The sequence below is a fragment of the Maniola hyperantus genome, chromosome 23, assembly GCF_902806685.2.
Source record: "Maniola hyperantus chromosome 23, iAphHyp1.2, whole genome shotgun sequence".
Classification (NCBI taxonomy): Eukaryota; Metazoa; Arthropoda; class Insecta; order Lepidoptera; family Nymphalidae; genus Maniola; species Maniola hyperantus.
In genome coordinates this window covers 8436178-8455608 of record NC_048558.1, presented here as the reverse complement: position 1 = coordinate 8455608, position 19431 = coordinate 8436178, and the positions used below count along the sequence as shown (strand labels likewise).

The following is a 19431-nucleotide window of genomic DNA, read 5'->3' as shown; positions in this document are numbered from 1 at the left end:
TCTGCTTCGTGATCCTCATTGTTGAGGGCGGTGATGCCTTCCACAAAGGACTTTCTGGCGGATTTCTGTATCACAATAGGGCAAAACTGAATTTAAATCCTTGAACAAATTCTCAGCAAGGTCTTTGAAAAGGTAAAAGATCCTTGAAAAATTGACTGTTCAAATATTTCATTCGTACATCATAACTTTTATAGGAAGAGAAGCAAGACACTGTACCCGAAAAGGATTTGCGTTTGGAAGGAATCGTTCTGAAATTGCCACACACTATCCGGAACATATCGACCAAGCAGACTTTGTCCAATTCTTTTATGATCAGCAATAATAACACGTATGCCGTTGCTGGTGTCAGGTCTGATACTTTCCTACATTTTTTAATGTTTAGATATCGGTCTCAGGCTATGGTTTATTTTTTATCTGTCATTATCAACATTATCAACCCATCGCTGGCTCACTACTGGGACACACTGGATCACACACCTTTGGGAGCATTATGAAGCATGCATGTTGTCTCAAGATGTTTACCTTCACTGTTAAAGCAAGTAATATTTAATTGCTAAAAATGCACATAACTCCGAAAAGTTACAGGTTTACCACCTAGCTGGTCTCCTAGTTGATTTGCGAAAAGATTTCAATTGATCCAGTGGATTGATATTATATGGATAACTAACAAATTAACAGCCATTACCTTTTATTTGTAAAAGTGCAGAAAATACCTAGAGATAAATAATTGTACTGCAATTCTAGGAAGAACCTCTACGTATGGAGTCTGGAAACAACAAAGCTGATCAAGATCCTTGACGCCCATTTTGGAAGGATCGTCCAGTTGGAACCTCTCACTGTAGGGGCTTGGAACAACGTGATCACGTCCTCTATAGACAGGACTGTGAAGATATGGAACATTGACAATATTTTCGAACAAGTCCATAAAATTGATAGACAGGAGTTGCCCATTGATTCTATCAGGTCAGTACAAATATATCTCAAGTTTAGTTAAATATTTAGTAGCAAGTAATGACGACTTTGTACCAGAAAATTCAGCAGAAGGAGGCCCCCATAAGATAGATGGATCATCTGCTGATCTCAGGGTGCCACTGAACACAAATAGCAAAGACCTTGCAAGTCCTATAGAATCCTATGGAAATTATAGTATCCTATGGAAATTTTTAAAAGATCTGCATCCAACAGTAAACGTTTATTGGTTAAAACGAGGACGATGATGATGAAGAATGATTCATTAAACTACTAAGTATGATGAATCATATTAACACTCGAAAGGTAGTGTCTAGATCGCTTTAATAGCAGAAGTTTAAAGGTATTTAGGAGAAATGATAACATATTAAGCCGATAAGACATAAGCAAAACAAGAACAGTAGCTAAAAGAATTGTTTAAGATGATCCTTTAAGTTCAATATAGTTTTAAACTGATACCAATAATCGTAATAAATTTTATACACTGTTTTTCAGTCTAGCAAAAGACCAACAACTAGCAGTAACAGTGACGCGAAGCTGCTGGGGTCTGTGGGACACCAGTACAGGGAGACTCCTGGCGCAACTAGCTGATGCTCCGCTTGGAGCCATTGTGACCCATGCCGTCATCACTCCCACAGGGGAGAATGTCATCACCGCTGAGTCTGGGAACGTGGTCATTTGGGACACTCCTGAGAAACAGGTACCGATGATGTAAAATTTCTTGACGTGGGAACGGAGGGCTGGCAGCTACCTCGGTCAGCATATTGGTCTGGCCATTCAACGAGGTAACGCTGCCAGCATTCTGCGCACCCTGCCTCGTTGGGGTGGTTTAGATAATATTTTCGACCTGTAATTTTAATATTTAATTGTTATATGCTTGTATTCTATCAATAAAAATAAATTAATTTTAAAACTAAAAAATGAAGATCTTGCTTAGAATAAATTAATGAATCCTCACTTTATAATTCAGGTAGTGTACAAAGAAGAGCAGAAAGGCGTGAAGCAACTTCTACTTCTAGAAGATGGCACGAAGTTTATCACAATATCGATGGTAGTTGCTGCTGATAATGTAGACAATGTGGCCATGGCTCATATTGTTGCTAGAACTATGCCTGGTAAGACTAATTATATAAAACTATATTTTCTTACTGGCTGTGGCTTTCCGATTGGGCTACGATGTATGTGAACCTCATCGATGCATCTGGTGGAAGCCAACGGCCATCACGCATTGAGTTGCTGACGTTGCTCAGGGAGGTTCCCTCGTCACCATGCCCTGAATGATGTCGTTCGTTCGTTGATCCTTTCCTAAAATAACTCAACACTGCGGCTTCCGCGAAGGTCGCCATTCCAGCACCTTGGGACTCCAACGTCTATCGGTTTTACGAACTATGTGCCCTGCCCATTGCCACTTCTGCTACGCAACCCGTTGAGCTATGTCGGTTACTCTAATTCTCCAAGCATAGCTCTCTTCATCGCCCGCTGAGTGACTCTGAGCTTTCTTATGAGGCCAATAGTTAGCAACCATGTCTCCATGACCAGTGTTGGAAGACCCCCCACTGGGTGGACGGACGACATCGGACGAGTCGCAGGGAGCCGCTGGATGGCAGCGGCGCAAGACCGTGGCGTGTGGAAGTCCCTACAAGAGACCTATGTCCAGCAGTGGACGTCTATCGGTTGATGATGATGAAATAACTCAAATCGTGTGTAAAATCTGTAGAGTAGAATACTAACTCCAGAACTTTCTGAGTTTTCTTTTTAAATACTGTATACCTACTTAATGATTTTTAGATGGGGAGAGAATCTACACAGTGGACTACGAAGTCCGAGGCACGGGCTACAGAGCGGCTGTGGTGTCCGCAGACGAGCATCACATTGTAGCGCCGGGGGTGGACAAGTCCTCCAGAGAGTGTCTCCATGTGTTCCATGCTAGAACTGGTGCCAGGTTACATAGGTAGAGATAAATACATATTATTTTAAACTGGCTACTTTGATAGTGCTACAGAAAAAAGTCGATTACACAAGGATTTTTGTAAAATTCAAATACAAGTTGGCGCTTGACTGCAATCTCATCTGGTGGCAAGTGATGATGCAATCTAAGATGGAAGCGGATACCTGGAAGGGATATGGCAGTTTTTATTAAACCCATGCCTCTTTGGTGTCTACTACTGATACAATAGCCGGCAGGAAATATTGTAAGTATATCGACCTTTAGATTTAGAAAGACATTTCGGCTTCGTAGAGCGTTGTCTCTGTCACTCATACCTCTGTGATAATTTGTCAGTCTCAACGACAGAGACAACGCTCTACGACACCGCTATATCTTTCCAAAAGTCGATGTACAATATTCATCACCGGCTACTGTAATATATGCCCTGTTTTTCAGAATCCCCATCAAGAACAGCGGCATCAAAGACATGCAGTCAATAGTGGCTCTGCCTCACAAGCCACATTGGGTCGCCGTTATCGGCAACGACAAGGCTGGCATATTGGATATCAAGACCAAGAGGCATGTCAGGTATATAGATATAGATAGTCAATCCACGAAGACGCGCCCCACTATTTTTCGTGCGGGGAAACCACGGGTGCGGTCTCTCTACAAAATTCGCCTTCTTGTGCGTGTGCCCATATCTCTGATCGTTGCGTTACGACTTACGATAGAACTTGCTGTCTCAGCACATAGCATATTTTGAATTGTTACCGATTGGGACAAAGAGTGGGGCGCATCATCGTGGATTGAACTATCTATACGATTGGATAAACTGTCTTGTTTCATTCATTCTTTTTCCCAACACCTTTTCAGTTATTGGCTAAGGTTTGTTTATTTTAAACCCAAAAAATTGAATTTTCAGGTATGTTTAAAAAAAATTATATGTTGTCTTAGAATTAATTCGTGGATATGTCGCAGCGAAATGGTAAAAACCGGATTTTGGCAACATCCCTCAGGGATAGAAGAGTTGAAGAGTGACATTCTTCAATTCGGCTTTATATTTTTGGGGACTGGTGCTTTATAAAATCCAACTTCACGGCCAAAAGTAATTTACATCAGCCTTTAGAATGACTTTTTGGATTGAATTGAATGGCCTTTAGAATGAGCCTTTAGGATCACTTTGTTGTCGGTCCGTCTGTTTGCCTTTCCGTCGTGTCTGTCAAGAAAAACCTATAGGGTACTTTCCGTTGAGAATCATGAAATTTGGCAGGTAGGTAGGTGTCTTTTAGCACAAGTAAAGGGAAAAATCCGAGACCGTGAATTTGTCGTTGCATCACAAAAAACAATAATTAAAATGTGTTCATGAACGAATATTGCTATTTTCAACTTTCAAAGTAAGATTACTATACCAAGTGGGGTATCATATGAAAGGGCTTCACCTGTGCATTCTAAACCAGTTTTTTATTTATTTTTATGCATCATAGTTTTTGAATTATCGTGCAAAATGTCGAAACAATACGACTGTGGGTCGGAACCCTCGTTGCGGGAGCCTGACTCGCACTTGGCTGGTCTTTTGTTTTTGAACGCATAACAGTTGTCCTTCTTTTTCATCTCTGTCCCCAGATTTGTCCCTCGCTGGAACGGAGCTTGCACACGGGATGGTAAAACGGGGCTGTGTGCACCCTCGCGTGGAGGGCTGGACCTTATCGAGTTGAAGCGAGGGGCATCTGTACAGCAGCTCATCTCGCGAGCTGCGGAGGGCGTATTCTCCATCATCACTATGTTCAGTTCCACTGACGACTATGTTTTCTATTACCACAGCGGTAGAAAGACTTTGAGAGTGTTTAGGTACGTATTTAAATTCGTTTTATGATCGCTGCGCTCGCGGTGTTGTTCGCTATGTGGTGCTTATTGCTAAAAGTCTGCTCTGTGAACTAATTGACAAGCTCGCTGCGCTCTATGGTGTGGCTTATTACCAGTATAGTGGTGAATAGTTCTGGCCTTCCACCAGAATTTAGTCAATTTAAATATTATAAGTTCCCAAATGGCTTGGCTGAGAATTGAACTCAGGACCTGCCACATCTAAAGCCTCAATGAACTGATCAAAGCCAATGACTTGATCAGCAAAATGCTTTGCAGGCACTTGCAGGCAACAAATTCTGTTTTTAGGGTTCCGTATCTCAAAAGGAAAAACGGAACCCTTATAGGATCACTTTGTTGTCTGTCTGTCAAGAAACCTACAGGGTACTTCCCGTTCCCGTAGAATCATGAAATTTGGCAGGTAGGTAGATCTTATAGCTGACATTTGGGGAAAAATCTGAAAACCGTGAAATTAGGGTTAGATCACACAAAAAAAATTAAATTGTGGTCATGAACTAATAATTAGTATTTTCAACTTTCGAAGTGAGTGACTTTATCAAGTGGGGTATCATATGAAAGGTCTTCACTTGTACATTCTAAACCAGATTTTTATTTATTTTTATGCGTCATAATTTTTGAATTATCGTGCAAAATGTCGAAAAAATACGACTGTAGTAGGTACGGAACCCTCATTGCGCGAGCCTGACTCGCACTTGGCCGGTTTTTTTTAATGCATGAATGCTCAATGAATAGTACAATTTATTATATTATTAGTTTTAGATAGGTCCCGAAAAGGCACGGAATAAGTAGATTTATTTATTTATTTGCTTTCATGTAGGTACATTAATAAATTGATAGTGGGTGCTTAAAGCTAAATATACAGGAGACCCTGTCAGGGTATACCGGGTATACCAACCAAGTAGTACCAAGGGAATAGTGAGTAAATGATTGGAGTATGGACTTTGCTTATTCTTGGGACAGTGCGGGCTAGTTTAGATAACATTAGCATAAAATCTGATCACTTTTTAAATCTGCTCGTGTATTTTCCAGAACTCTGGATGGTAAAGCAATAGCGGAATACAGGGCTCCAGCTGAAGTGACAGGGGTGGCGAGCGCTCACGGGGGCAAAGCCCTAGCTATCACCTCGCAGGACGGCTGCCTCACTGTGCTTAATATTGTAGACCCGCATGAGTAGAACATTGTAATACAGTGCTCGCAAAAAACTTGAACATTGACGTGATTGGTCGGCGAATGGGTGCACGCGATTGGTTAATCAGTCGGCGCGGGTGCACGCGATTGGTTGATCACTCGGAGCGGTTGCACGCCATTGGTTGATAAGTCGACCTTTACTTCCTGGATTCGCCAACTTTGCTCCACTACGCCGCTTGTCAAGTCGTTTAAATCGGGCACTATAACTGGCTTTGAAACTAAAAATCTAGTGCAGCATAATAATTTTAATCAATATTTTCAGTACAAAATCTATGCCTCTTCTTTTTAATTCAGCCTGTGATTACAAGTACCTCAAGATAATCAATAGATATTAAATATCTATTAATTATCTTTTAAATTTTAAAAACTTTTTTAAATTTTTAAAAACTGTGAACAATACCACTTAGTACTTACCTAAAGTTCTAAAATAAGGACTAAGCTCGTACTTTTGACATGAAATTTGACACAAAAAGTTAAAATGGCGCATGAGGAGTTATTTGCGCGTTATAATAAAGAAAATCAAAAATACAACGCTTTGATAGAAGAGATTTTATACAATACAAAAATCTATTTAGTAATTTTATTTAGTGACCCATGCCTTTAAAAATAATCAAAAGCTAGACCTACAGAGACCTATTCTGTAATCTCTAATACAATAAAATAAAATAAAAATACCAGAAAATAGAATGTAAAGTACTTACTAAAATATGTTATTAGTATTAAGTTCATTATTAATTTTAATTATTAAAGATTATAATAATTAAGGAGACTGTGATATGAATTGGTTTAATTTGGAAATGGACTGTTTTTGATCTCAGAAGTTTGGAGATTCAGTAATTTTATACCTAGTTAGGTAATTGTATTTCTACTTAGAAGTTTCAAAATACGTACCTACCTATGTAATCTTCTAATATATACAGTGTGATTTTTAGGGTTCCGTACCTCAAAAGGAAAAACGTAACCCTTACAGGATCATTTCGATGCTGTCAAATTTTTCGTCATTTTGCACGATAAATCAAAAAATACTATAAAAATAATATGATACCCCACTTGGTATATTAATCTTACTTTGAAAGTTGAAACTATCAAATAATTATTTGTTCATGAATACATTTTAAATTTTTTTTTGTGATCCTATAAGGGTTCCATTTTTCCTATTGAGGTACGGAACCCTAGAAACACACTGTAACATACTAAGCATATTTTGCTTTAAAATAAAAGATCTTGAATACCTAATAGTTTGTTTCATTAACGGCCTGCTCAGATGAGGGACTATTGTCCGCGGAGGACAAAACACCGGCCAAGTGCGAGTCAGACTCGCGCACTAAGGGTTCCGTATTACAATCATATTTTTTCGACATTCGAAAGAAATTATAATATATGTATGTGTATTGTTTTATGAAATTTGGTACAGAGATAGCTTGCGTCCTGGAAATTGACATAGTCAACTTTTTATCCCAGAAAAGCAAAGAGTTCCCACGGGAAAACCTAAAACATCATCTAGTGATGAAATAAATCAGTAAACTTTTCCAAAATTTTATTTTTACGTATTAAAACTCATATTCCGATACGTGTATGTATATCTTCGCGACCGCAATACCTCCGAACTGCCCCCTGTTGTACAACTCCATAGACAACTCAAGCTCTATGCTCTGCAGACCTTGCAGGGGTTTCACTAAAGACATAACAGCTTGGTTGGCTGTTTGAACCAATCTGGAAGGAGACAATAATAATGTAAAAAAAACTGGTTAAGTGCGAGTCAGACTTGCGCACTGAGAGTCCCGTATTACAGTCGTATTTTTTCGACATTTTGCACAATAATATAAAAATAAATAAAAATCTGTTTTAGGATGTACAGCTAATGTATGAATGTCTGATACCCCACTTGGTGTTGAAAATTGAAAAAACTAATTATTTGGTCATGCAAACATTTTTGTGATATATCCACAAAATCATGGCTTTCGGATTTTTCCCCCTTACGTGTGCTATAAAACCTACCTGCCTGCAAAATTTTAAGATTCTAGGTCAACGGGACCACTCAGGTTTTCTTGACAGACACGACAGACCGGACAACGAAGTGATCATAATAAGGCTGTCTTTTTTCTTTTGAAATACGGAACCCTAAAAACCGATCAAGTGAATCCAGCGGCTTCCTGTGACTAATTTAATGTCATCCGTCCACTCAGAGGGGGTCTTCCAACGCTGCACCAGTGCAAGGTCGACATTCTACGTTTTTTGGCCATAGTCTACCACGCTGGCCAGTGCGGATAGGCAGACTTCACACACCTTTTAGAACATTATGGAGAACTCTCAGGCATAAAGGTTTCCTCACGATGTTTTCCTTTGACCGATAAAGCAAGTGATATAAATAATTTTAATTAGGTATCTAAAAATTACATAGTTAGCTACGAAAAGTTAGAGGTGCGTTCCCGGGATCGAACCCCCGACCTCCGATTAGGAGCCAGACGTCTAAACCACTAGGCTATCACTGCTGTACGATGATTTACCAATAGATAAATAATTAACAGACCACTGGCACTTCAAGTATCAGAGAGATAAATAAGTAGGCTTACAAGAAAGAATTGATATCCGCCTTCTCCTTGACGGTGGGCGGCGCGTCCACGTTCACCACCCGCAGCTGGAACCGCATCGTGGCGGCCGGCCACGCTGGCCCGCGCATCGTGAACAGGTCCACCTGAAACACAGTAGTTATTGCAAGAGGTAGCTGACGTTGGCCTAACATTTCATTCATAACATTTCACTGTGTCAACAGTCATTTGTGGGTATGGGTATAACTTTTTATAACAAAATCCCGCAAACTATTCTGGTATTGCCTTTACACAAGTTTAAAAATCTATTAAAATAATATGCTCCCGAAAAAAGCAATAGGGTGACATGGTAAACAGTGAACCACTAAAATTTCAAACATTTATAGATCCACCGTACGTGAATGTAGTTAAGAACTATTGGCATTAGACGAAAGGTAATTTATTAAACTTGTGTTTTGCATATCAATTTCAGCACTAATTGTAATAGTTTATAGGTAATATTGTTTTATTTAAAAGATGGCGAATGGTTCAGTGTGTACCAGTATATGTACACAGTGAATCAGGGGGTGAGTCGACAGTGAACCAATGTATACACAGTGAATCATCATTTTAATTACCTACATTTGTCACATATTTAAAAATATTTATTGATATAAATGTCGTTAAATAAAACTACAGTAAAGTAATATTTAATCATTTCTTTATATATTTGTATTCTTTAGCAAAAATCACATAAAATCAGTACAAAAAACAACCTAGTTGATATTAGATACTAATTTAACTTACAAATCTAATTAGGAATACTGACTATATAAATTAAAGCCTGGATTTTCACATAAATCTTCTCATAGTTGAATATTTTAAATTACATTCATGTGCTGCTTTGTGTATACTCATTCCGTTCTTTATAAGATCTACAGCTTTTTTCATGTCTTTTGCATCATGTCCGCCAATTTTTCGATTTTTTACTGTAGTTCGACACATTCTAAAACAAAAAGATTACTATTATTATATTAAGTATTAGATCTTCTATTAACGCCTTTTTTTGTTCATAACAATCACAGTTGAAAGTTAATGCATAAATTGTATCGGACATAATGAACAAAGTGATTGGTACACAGTGAACCATGGTTCACTGTGTACCCTACGATTTTGAGCCACTGTGTGCAGACACCACTTTCTAACCTATAAGGTTACATAACTATTAAACATACCAAATTCAAAGGATATTTATATATCTAAGTTATTAAGGAACAATTACTTTACACATGGAAACAGTGCAATATAATGTTACTAAATATACAACGATTCTAGAAAGAAAATAAATGAAAACACGTGTACTTACTTTTTTTGGCTCCAAGGACAAAACCATACACTGTGCCACCGTTACGGGCGGGAGAGCGCCGTCGACTGGGGAGTGCGGGAGGTGGTAGAAGGCAAATTGTTTCGCGTTTGCAGTACGGTTTAGAAACGTCGCGTTTTTGAGATATGAGTGGTGGTGCACTGTGTACTACTGGGCCACTGTTTACCACCTGACCCTACACAATTGAAGATTATCTAAATGATAAAAGAGCGTGGATTTGACCTGCAGCTCGTTCCAGCAACGCACAAGACTGCAAATACTATTTTATACATGGCACAATCTTGTACCTATATCAAATATTTGAAAAGAGCAACCGCCGAGTTTCTTGCTGGTTCTTCTCGTTAGGAAAGGCATTCCGAACCAGTGGTAGATGCATCCGACTATTCGAAAGTACTTGTGAAAGTTTATTTAAATAAAAAAGGTTTTGATTTTGATTTTTATTTTTCATTATCACTTGCCAGCAGGTCTGATAGAAATAATTGCCAAATTGCGTATACCGTAGAACTCACTTTAGTCTCGGGTATGTAGAGGTTGGACACGAAGGTGATGAAGTTGTAAGAGTAGGTGCTCGGCTGATGAGCACACTCCCAGTCTGACGGTGGGCAGTTCTGCTGGATCTTCGTGCAGCGACTAAAACAAAAAGTGTGAACAACAAGAGCCTCGATAGCTCAAGGGATAGAGCCTCGATAGCTCAACGGTTAAAGGAGTGGACTGAAAACCGAAAGGTCGCCAGTTCAAACCCCACCCGTTGCACTATTGTCGTACCTTCTCCTAGCATAAGCTTAACGCTTAATTGGAGAGGAAAGGGGAATATTAGTCAGCATGATAAACTTGGCTAATATTCTTTTAAAAAATAAAAGCTTTGCTTCATCATCATCATCATGAGCAACCCATCTCCTCTCAGAAAGAGATGGGTTTTGCCATAGTCCACCACGCTGGCCAAGTGCAAAGTTGCTTTTCTTGGTGAAGGAAAGCAATGTGAGGTAACGTTAATGTCTGAGATTTCTACATATTATAGTGTTCTTAAAGGGGCATGAAGTCGGCCGATCCGCACTTCGCTAGCATGGCGGAGTATGGCCTTTAGGCCATACTCCGCCACTCCTTTTAGAATGAGAAGGGTTTACCCTTCTCATTCTAAAAGGAGACCTGTGCTCAGCTGTTGTGGGCCGGTGATGAGTTAATCATGATGATTGTATGAAAAAGACGTAGGTAAGTATATTATGGATAATGGGTTAATCGGTGGGTGGATGGGTGAATCTACATACTGCTTCTGTTCTAGTTGGTATCCAGGCGGGCAAGTGATCTTGTAACAACGGTAGCTCCCTCTGGTGTTGAGGCAGACGTCACTGGAGCCCTCGTATTGGCCTCCGTGGGCGCACGGCGCTTCGCCAGTTTCACACTCGTCGATATCTAGAAAAAAAATAATGCATAAATATCTCGAGGTAGACTGCAAATGTTTGGTTTCCAACGACGCAACGCTTTAAAAAAAACCGGCCAAGTGCGAGTCAGGCTCGCGCTCCGAGGATTCCGTAGTACAGTCGTATTTTTTCGACATTTTGCACGATAAATCAAAAACTATGATGCATAAAAATAAATAAAAATCTGTTTTAGAATGTACAGGTGAAGACCTTTCATATGATACCCCACTTGATATAGTCACTCACTTTGATAATTACGTACGTTACGTAAGTACCTAAGTATTCTTTTTTATTGCAAAAATCGTAGGTGTATATTGCAGGATGCAGGAACCAAATTTGCAGTACTGGAAATTCACAAAAGAATTGCGAAGTCTTTTCTTTCAACGCATAAAAGTTAAGGACCCTTACCAATGCAGCTCCTCTTGTCTTCGGAAAGTCGGTACCCTGAGGGACAGGAACACCTATAGCTGCCTGGCTCGTTGTGACAGCGTCCGATGCACAGGTTCTTGTTCTTGAACTCGGTGCATTCGTCGACGTCATAACACGTCCTGTTGAAAAAGTAGGTAAGTAGAGATTGCTGAGATCGCCAAAGTTTAGTTGATTGCCATACCCCTTTTAGTTACCTAACTGGGCTTTCATGCTTTACGATCAAGTGAGAAAGAAAAGCAAGTACTTAGGTACTTAGATGATCTTCAAAGCAAGAGTGAATAGACATTTTTAGAGGTGTTCTAACGAAAGCAATGATCACGTCTACATTGCTTTTAAATACTGTAGTCAAACCCAAGACTACCTTGCATAAAAAGCTGGCACTCCCTCTCTTTTTCCATCTCTCTCTCTATCTCTCTCGTTAAAGATTTTGAGCCACCCATCACCAACTAATCACAAACATGTTTTCAAAAACATTTGAAATTCAATTCGAAAACAAAGTTTCGTTTGTGGTTTGTTGGTGACTCAAACTTCTTTCTGCGGAAGAAGTGAACAACTGGAGATGAACCTTACCGATTGTCAGCATTGAGCCTGTACCCTCGATGGCAGGAGCACCTGTAGCCTCCCCAGAAGTTGTTGCAGCGCTGCTGGCACAGCGAGCCTTGGTGTGACTCCGAACACTCGTCTACGTCCACGCAAACCTATAAAACGAAATGTAAAATGTGCCATCAGCACAGCCCAAATGGGGCTCTGGCGTCTACCAGAGCTCCTTTGGCAAGAGAGCTACTTTTCCATTACTTTGTTTAGGCATAGCTTTCTTAACGATACGATCAAAAGGGCTCTTGCCACTATAAACATTTCTTCGCTCCTTGAGCCAACAGGGATTAGTCGGGATGATGGCAAGAGAACCGATGGATTGACGCTGGTTTCCTGAGAATGGGGACGGGCGCAACTTGCGTTGACACATTGGCCCCGTGTCATATCAGGGAGACAGCATCAAGACCGGGAGCCGCAGCAGAAACAGCTGAAAACTGCAAACGGCGCAAGTATGCCTCTCTTGTCGAAAGTTACATTTTTGTTCCGTTTGCCGTGGAGTCCCTGGGGTCATGGAGTCTTAGTGCTAAAAAAATTACGTTACATTTTGTTGGAACTGGCTGTAAACTAAATTGATTATATTTAAATATGTTCTTATTCTTATTTTTTCTAAGAGTTTTTTGGTTTACATTCGATGACATATTCTACTATTACTTCAAATATTATATCTCAAACAAGACGTCCAAGTTTTTCTTTTTACTGATATTTTTCCTATAAAATCAAAATATCCCAACACATTTCATCGCGATTAATAACCTCATCTGAGAACAGAAGGGCTGGCTTTGAGATAATACTTATTACTTATTATAGATTTACCTTATCATTGACTGGCGCTGATTTGAAGCCTTCGTGGCATCGGCACTGGTAGGATCCTACTGTGTTGACACATTCAGCGTTTTCTGAACAAATGGGCTGAAAACAAAACAATAGAATTAACAATAGAATATTATAATCCCACTGATCTAAAAATTGTGTCTTGAAGCTTCTATATACGAGTATAGTGCAGATTGCAGAAAACTCCGGTAGTGCGATTCAGGTTTGCGTGTTCTCCTTTCACTTTCGACGATGCTACCCGTGCTGCCATCTAGTGAGAGCGGCGTGAGTAGTCAAGGCTTAGGGATGTATGATTGCGGATCTATTTTCTTCGTACGAGTGAGGAGCGCCATCTGCAATTGTGGCAAACGCCACCATCGGTATTAGAAAATCCAGGATGAAGTACTTACCGCACTTCCACTGAGGGTGCACTCATCAACGTCCTCGCACTGGTGGTCAGCGATCCAGCGGTGCCCAACGGGGCAGCTGCAGGTGTAGCCACCGTGTAAGTTGGTGCAGATCTGGAGCGGACCGCACTGCGCCTCCCCTGTTATGCATTCATCTATATCTGTAAGGGTAAAACAATTTATTATTATTATTTATTATTATTTAATATTCGTCATAATTAGATATACTATATCTTAGAAATCCAACATCTGACCATCAAAAAGAGTTATTAATTACCTATTTTGAATAAATAATTTGACTTTGACTTTGACTTTATTTATTTTACATCTAATTGGAACGGCAGTGCCACTTAAACTAACTAGATGATCAATGATTTTTTTTTTTTTTTTTTTTTTTTTTTTCAGATACAAGTTAGCCCTTGACTGCAATCTCACCTGGTGGTAAGTGATGATGCAGTCTAAGATGATAGCGGGCTAACCTGGAAGGGGTATGGCAGTTTTTAATAAACCCATGCCCCTTTGGTTTCTACACAGAATCGTACCGGAACGCTAAATCGCTTGGCGGCACGGCTTTGCCGGTAGGGTGGTAACCAGCCACGGCCGAAGCCTCCCACCAGACCAGACCAGAAATTAAGAAACTATAAAATTCCAAACCCCTGCCAGGAATCGAACCCGGGACCTCCCACTATTAAGACCACAGCGCTCACCACTGCGCCAGGGAGGTCGTCATAAAGTTAAATACAAACCCAAAAAGATACAAAATACAAAATGATAAAACAAATAAAACATTAAAGGGTTTTGAATGTACGCTGAGAACATTGAATGGCCTGGCCTGTTCATGCAATGTTCTCCGCGCACTTCAGTAACTCCCCAGTCAAAGTTATCCACCCGTCATTGAATGATACCATTGAGCATCAGCGTGGTAGACTATGGTCGAAAACCCTTCTCGCTCTGATGATGATGACCTTACCTTCGCATGTATTAGCGTCACCAAGTCTAGTTCCCCAAGGGCATTTGAACACGGTGCCTCGGTCCCCAATTTGTGTGATCTCCGGTTCGACCACTACTTTCGGCCCTTTTTGACCCTGGATGATTTCATTGGGGTCCACGGGAGGATATACTGCCACAAAAAGAGTTTTGTTATCATTGATGGCGAAAATACAATGTCATTTTATGGTTGTTTTGGTAATGCTCTACAACTATATACTTATACCTACATACAAAAGGAAAAGCTGACTGACTGACTGATTGGTCTATCGACGTACAGCTCAAACTACTGGACGGATCGGGCTGAAATTTGGCATGCATATGACTATTATAACATAGACATCTGCTAAGAAAGGATTTTGAAAATTCAACCCCTAAGGGGTTACCTCCTTTAGGGGTTTGAATTGTGTATAGGAGGAGATGGCGAACAAAACGTGTTTTAGACGCACTTGAAATCATTTTCCAGCAAAACAGCTTAAACTGTAATAAATTTAAGTTCCGTAATTTGAAAAGGTATGAATGAATAAGTTTCAACAGGTGTCATTCGGTTTTTTGCTCCCCCTATAAAGTTTTGTATCATGCGTTTTGCTCGCCAGCTCCTCAATTAATATTTTACGATTATAGTCTGTGAAAATGGCAATGCAGCCCCCCCCCCAATTGCGTAAGAATAACTATTTCATCGTTATCATAATCGTCAATAAATTTTGCCCTTTGATTGGCTGTGAAAAAATGTGAACAGTGAATCAGCCAATCAAAGGGCCGAATTTGTTGACGATTACGATAACGATGAAATCGTTATTCGTACACAATTGGGGGGCTGTATTGCGTTCCATAATATTTATAAAATAACTAGCTGACGCCCGCGACTTCGTACGCGTGGTAGGTTTTTAAAATCCCGGGGGAACTCTTTGATTTTCCGGGATAAAAATCCTATGTCACTTTCCAGGTCTTTATCTATATGCATGCAAAAAATCACGTCATTCCGTTGCACCGTTGCGACGTGATTGAATGAGAAACCAACAAACCAATAAACCAACAAACAAACACACTTTCGCATTTATAATAACTAATAAGGGTACTGATTTGCGTTTTACATCAAAATTTGTTGTCTACTTACTCGGGTTATTCCTATACCCTGGTGGGAACAAGTTCGGATGACTTCTATTGGGCACGCATCTGTGCCTCTCAGGATCGAGTCTCCAGTTAGGTGGACACTCACACCGGAAACCACCATCCGTGTTCACACACACTTCCGCTGCAGCACAGTTGGCTTGACCATTCACACACTCGTTCACATCTGTGACAGTAAGGGATGTTTTGCTATACTCTATCTACGGAAAGAACCAGCTCGTTGGAAAGCCTGGAGCACCGCAGAGACGTTAGCTTTCTATGCGTGTTCTATCGCCTTTATAATAGGGAGTGCTCTGAAGAGCTTTTTGACCTCATTCCACCGTCATTTTTCTACAACCGCACCGCGCGCCACCGTAACGAATTTCACCCTCACCACCTGGGTGTCTGGTGCACTTCGACCGTCCGTTGTGCCAAAGCCTTCTTTCCACGCACATGCAAACTGTGAAACCAACTCCCATCGGCGGTGTTCCCAATAGATTACAACATGGGGTTATTCAAGTAGCGGACCAACAAAATTCCTAAAAAGCCGGCAACGCATCGGCGGTTCTTCTGGTGCTGCAAATGTTCATGGGCGGCGGTAATCACTTAACATCAGGTGACCCGCCTGCTCGTTTGCTCGCTATCTCTATTAAAAAAAAAGTTAGTATAGCTCTCTCTGTCATGTAATCCCATACAAATGACAGAGACAAAAATCTCAGTGGGCGTTAACGCATTGACAAAGCTCAGAGTCACTCAGCAGGCCATGGAGATGCCTAGGCTGGCAGTTTCTCTACGTTATCAAATCAGAAATCAATAGATCTGTAGAAGAACCAAAATTACCGACATATTAGCTCAATGGGTTGTTAAGCTAAAGTCACAATGGGAGCTAGAGAATGAAAGCTAAAGACACATAGTTCGAAGAAACGATAGACGTTGAGGGTCCCAAGGTACTAGAATGGTGGCTTCGCACCGGACAACATAGCGTTAGTAGATGGATAGACAACATCAAACGAGTCGCAAGGAGCCGCTAAATTCAGGCGGCGTATGACAGTTTGCCGATGATTCTGGCCTTGTCGCAATGTCGCACTATGTTGCTCTAGTGTATAAAGTTTTACATGTTCATAAGGTTGGCCAGGGCTTCAAAAATGTATAATTCAAAATTCAAATAGTTCGTCTTGAATATTTAAATAATCTACTACCTTCACATTTCCCAGTTTCAGAGTTCAGATGGTAGCCAACATCACAGGAGCTTCTTGGTCTGAATGGTCGTGTAGTGGGTCTTTTATGCCCCTCAAAGTTCCAGAAATAGCCTGTAATTTAAATCTTACTTTACACTAAGTATATACTGAACATACCTTACTTTACATGATATAGGTGGGTAGTTTAATAAGCCTCTTATAATATTACAAAACTCGCAACAAAAACATATCTTGACCCTGATATAAGTCCCGCAAATTGTTTTTCAAAAAACGTCAGCCGAAATAAAAATATACCATAAGCTCGAAACTTCAGGCTGACGTCGCTAAAATGGCGGCCACGCGCATTAGCAATTTGCGTGACTTATATAATATAAGAGCATATTATGCAAATTTTGAGTGAGTATGAAAAACGATAAAAATCTTTTAACGCTTTCAAAGGAACTAAAAAAATGTTAATTTATCAATAAAGAAGAATTTGAAAGTCATTATCAAGAAGGTTTCTCGGAAAAGATACAAAATATAATGTCAGTCTGTTTGGAAGTGCCAAGCACTTAAAGGTTTTCCAAGTTTTCATCAATACAGACCGGCAGGAATCGAACCCGCGTCTCCTGGGATCGTGCCCGAAATATAAAAATTATAAAAATATAGTCTAAATCTGATTAAATTTGAAACACGATAAAGAAGATAAAAAAGTAAATAAGAAAAATGAATTACTTCTTTTAGTAGACGATGTAGTCGGAGCCGCAGTAGTAGTAGTAGTAGTCGTAGTTGTACTAGTAGTAGTCGTGGTGGAAGATGAAGTGGAGACAGGGATGCAGGACATAGAGTGTAAGTCTCTCCGGAAACCGAAGGCACAGTCGCACAGATATCCTCCCATTGTGTTGCGGCACATTTCCGTGAGTCCAGAACAACTGTGGCGATTTGTGGCGCATTCGTCGATATCTGGAAATGATATTACTAACTTACTAATCACAGGAAGTCCCTACAAGAGACCTAAGTCCAGCAGTGGACGTCTATCGGTTGATGATGATGATGATGATGATGATGATGAATTAAAGGAAGCAGAAGACGAAGTAGCTAATCATAAAATGAAAGAAAGATGGATTGATACGGATATGTGGTGTGACATGAATGGATAAGATAAGGAATGAATATATTACGTATAAGGAGAAGTTTAAAAGTTGCGCTAGTGGTAGAAAAGATGAGGGGGTAAGGAGCTGGCATGGTATGGACATACAATGCAGAGGGAAGAAAGCCATGTCACTAGAGGAATGTTATATATGCATGTGGAAGGAAAAAAGAGGACGACCAAAGAAAATGTGGATGGACTGCGTGAAAGAGGATATGCGTGTAAAAGGGGTGGATAATAATTTTAATTTTTAGAAAAAAAATTGTATGACCACGAAAATGTGTGTGGCTTGGATATAGGTAGTAGGTATGATTATATTTTAGTTTAATAACATACCAAAACAAGCTCCATACTGATCCAACTCAAAACCATTTTGGCAATTTGGTTTCTCACTGATCTTAGTCCACTCGTTTTCCGGTAAATCTTTCGTATCTACTGAAACCGAACCATCTTCATTTTTCTCTCCCTGTACGCTAGCAGTTCCTTGATCAACAAAAACATTCACAAACTTCGGTGACGTAGGGTATTCTGGAATCGGGCTATAGGTTGTTTCTGAGATTCCAGGATACATTACTGGAATGCTATTGTCGATTTCTGGTGTGACTTGCTCAGTTACTCTTGTAGGTTCAGTTGGTTCGTAATAGTTTGGATGTCTTGGTTCAATAGAATTCTGATCTATGGGATTGTAATAGTTCGGTTGTCTTGGTTCAATAGGTTCTTGTGGTTGAATTTTCTCTGTAGGGTGTGGTTCAGGATTTTCGTAGTTTGGTTGTGGTTGATATGGGTATTCCGGTTGTTTAGGTGGTTCAGTTTCGTAAAAATTTCTGTTTGATTCTTGTTCTTTAGGATGCTCAGGTTCTTTATTGTAATGCGTATCTGGCTCAGGATTTTTATAGTTCGGTTGTGGTTGATATGGGTGTTCCGGTTGTCTAGGTGGTTCAGTTTCGTAAAAATTTCTGTTTGGTTCTTGTTCTTTAGTTTGCTCAGGTTGCTTGTTGTAATTCGTATCTGGCTCAGGATTTCCATAGTTCTTTTGTGGTTGATATGGATATTTTGGTTGATTGTAAACATTTATGTTAGGATTTGTTTTATCTGCATCTTTATTAAAACTTGTATTAATGCTGTTATCTATAAAATTATCTTCTGGTCTTTCTGGTATAACTTTAGGTTTTTCTGGTATTGATTCTGTTGGTATAGTTACGGGTATAGGCGTTGTTATTGGGGTTGTTTGTGGTGTTTCTGTTGTTGTTGGCGCTAGTGTTGTAGTTGTTATAACCTCAGTCTTATTTTCGCTAGGGTCGACTTCCTCACTGAAACAAAAAATAACTGATGTTATGATGCTGATGGTTGATTGATAAGTGTGTTTTAAAAAAAATAGCTGTGACCTGTGTGAGCTGTGTGTGTGTGTGTGTGTGTGTGTTATATTGTAGATGTTATTCTTAGTAAAAAGCTGAGAAGCTTATACAAATGA

The 19431-nt window shown here is 39.9% G+C and overlaps 2 protein-coding genes across 3 annotated transcripts in view; one reads left to right on the top strand and one right to left on the bottom strand.

The window, feature by feature from the left end:
* Positions 1–6008, top strand: part of LOC117993199 (NACHT and WD repeat domain-containing protein 2) — a 43511-nt gene extending 37503 nt beyond the window's left edge. For both annotated transcript variants that reach the window (XM_069506456.1, XM_034980951.2), the window contains exons 26-33: positions 195–349; positions 745–963; positions 1465–1669; positions 1940–2084; positions 2758–2920; positions 3353–3484; positions 4520–4744; positions 5807–6008. In XM_069506456.1, coding sequence (XP_069362557.1) covers positions 195–349; positions 745–963; positions 1465–1669; positions 1940–2084; positions 2758–2920; positions 3353–3484; positions 4520–4744; positions 5807–5951 — 1389 coding nt within the window. In that variant the 3' untranslated portion in view covers positions 5952–6008. The remainder of the gene's footprint in view (positions 1–194; positions 350–744; positions 964–1464; positions 1670–1939; positions 2085–2757; positions 2921–3352; positions 3485–4519; positions 4745–5806) is intronic.
* Positions 6009–7502: 1494 nt separating this feature from the next.
* Positions 7503–19431, bottom strand: part of LOC117993336 (fibrillin-2-like) — a 33369-nt gene continuing 21440 nt past the window's right edge. The window contains exons 16-28 of the mRNA XM_069506484.1: positions 18297–19270; positions 17546–17773; positions 16832–16942; positions 15640–15819; positions 14506–14655; positions 13539–13696; positions 13132–13227; positions 12295–12422; positions 11704–11843; positions 11143–11287; positions 10387–10507; positions 8539–8660; positions 7503–7678 (exon numbers count right to left, since the gene is read on the bottom strand). Of these exons, the coding sequence (XP_069362585.1) occupies positions 7516–7678; positions 8539–8660; positions 10387–10507; positions 11143–11287; positions 11704–11843; positions 12295–12422; positions 13132–13227; positions 13539–13696; positions 14506–14655; positions 15640–15819; positions 16832–16942; positions 17546–17773; positions 18297–19270 (2716 nt within the window). The 3' untranslated portion in view covers positions 7503–7515. The remainder of the gene's footprint in view (positions 7679–8538; positions 8661–10386; positions 10508–11142; positions 11288–11703; positions 11844–12294; positions 12423–13131; positions 13228–13538; positions 13697–14505; positions 14656–15639; positions 15820–16831; positions 16943–17545; positions 17774–18296; positions 19271–19431) is intronic.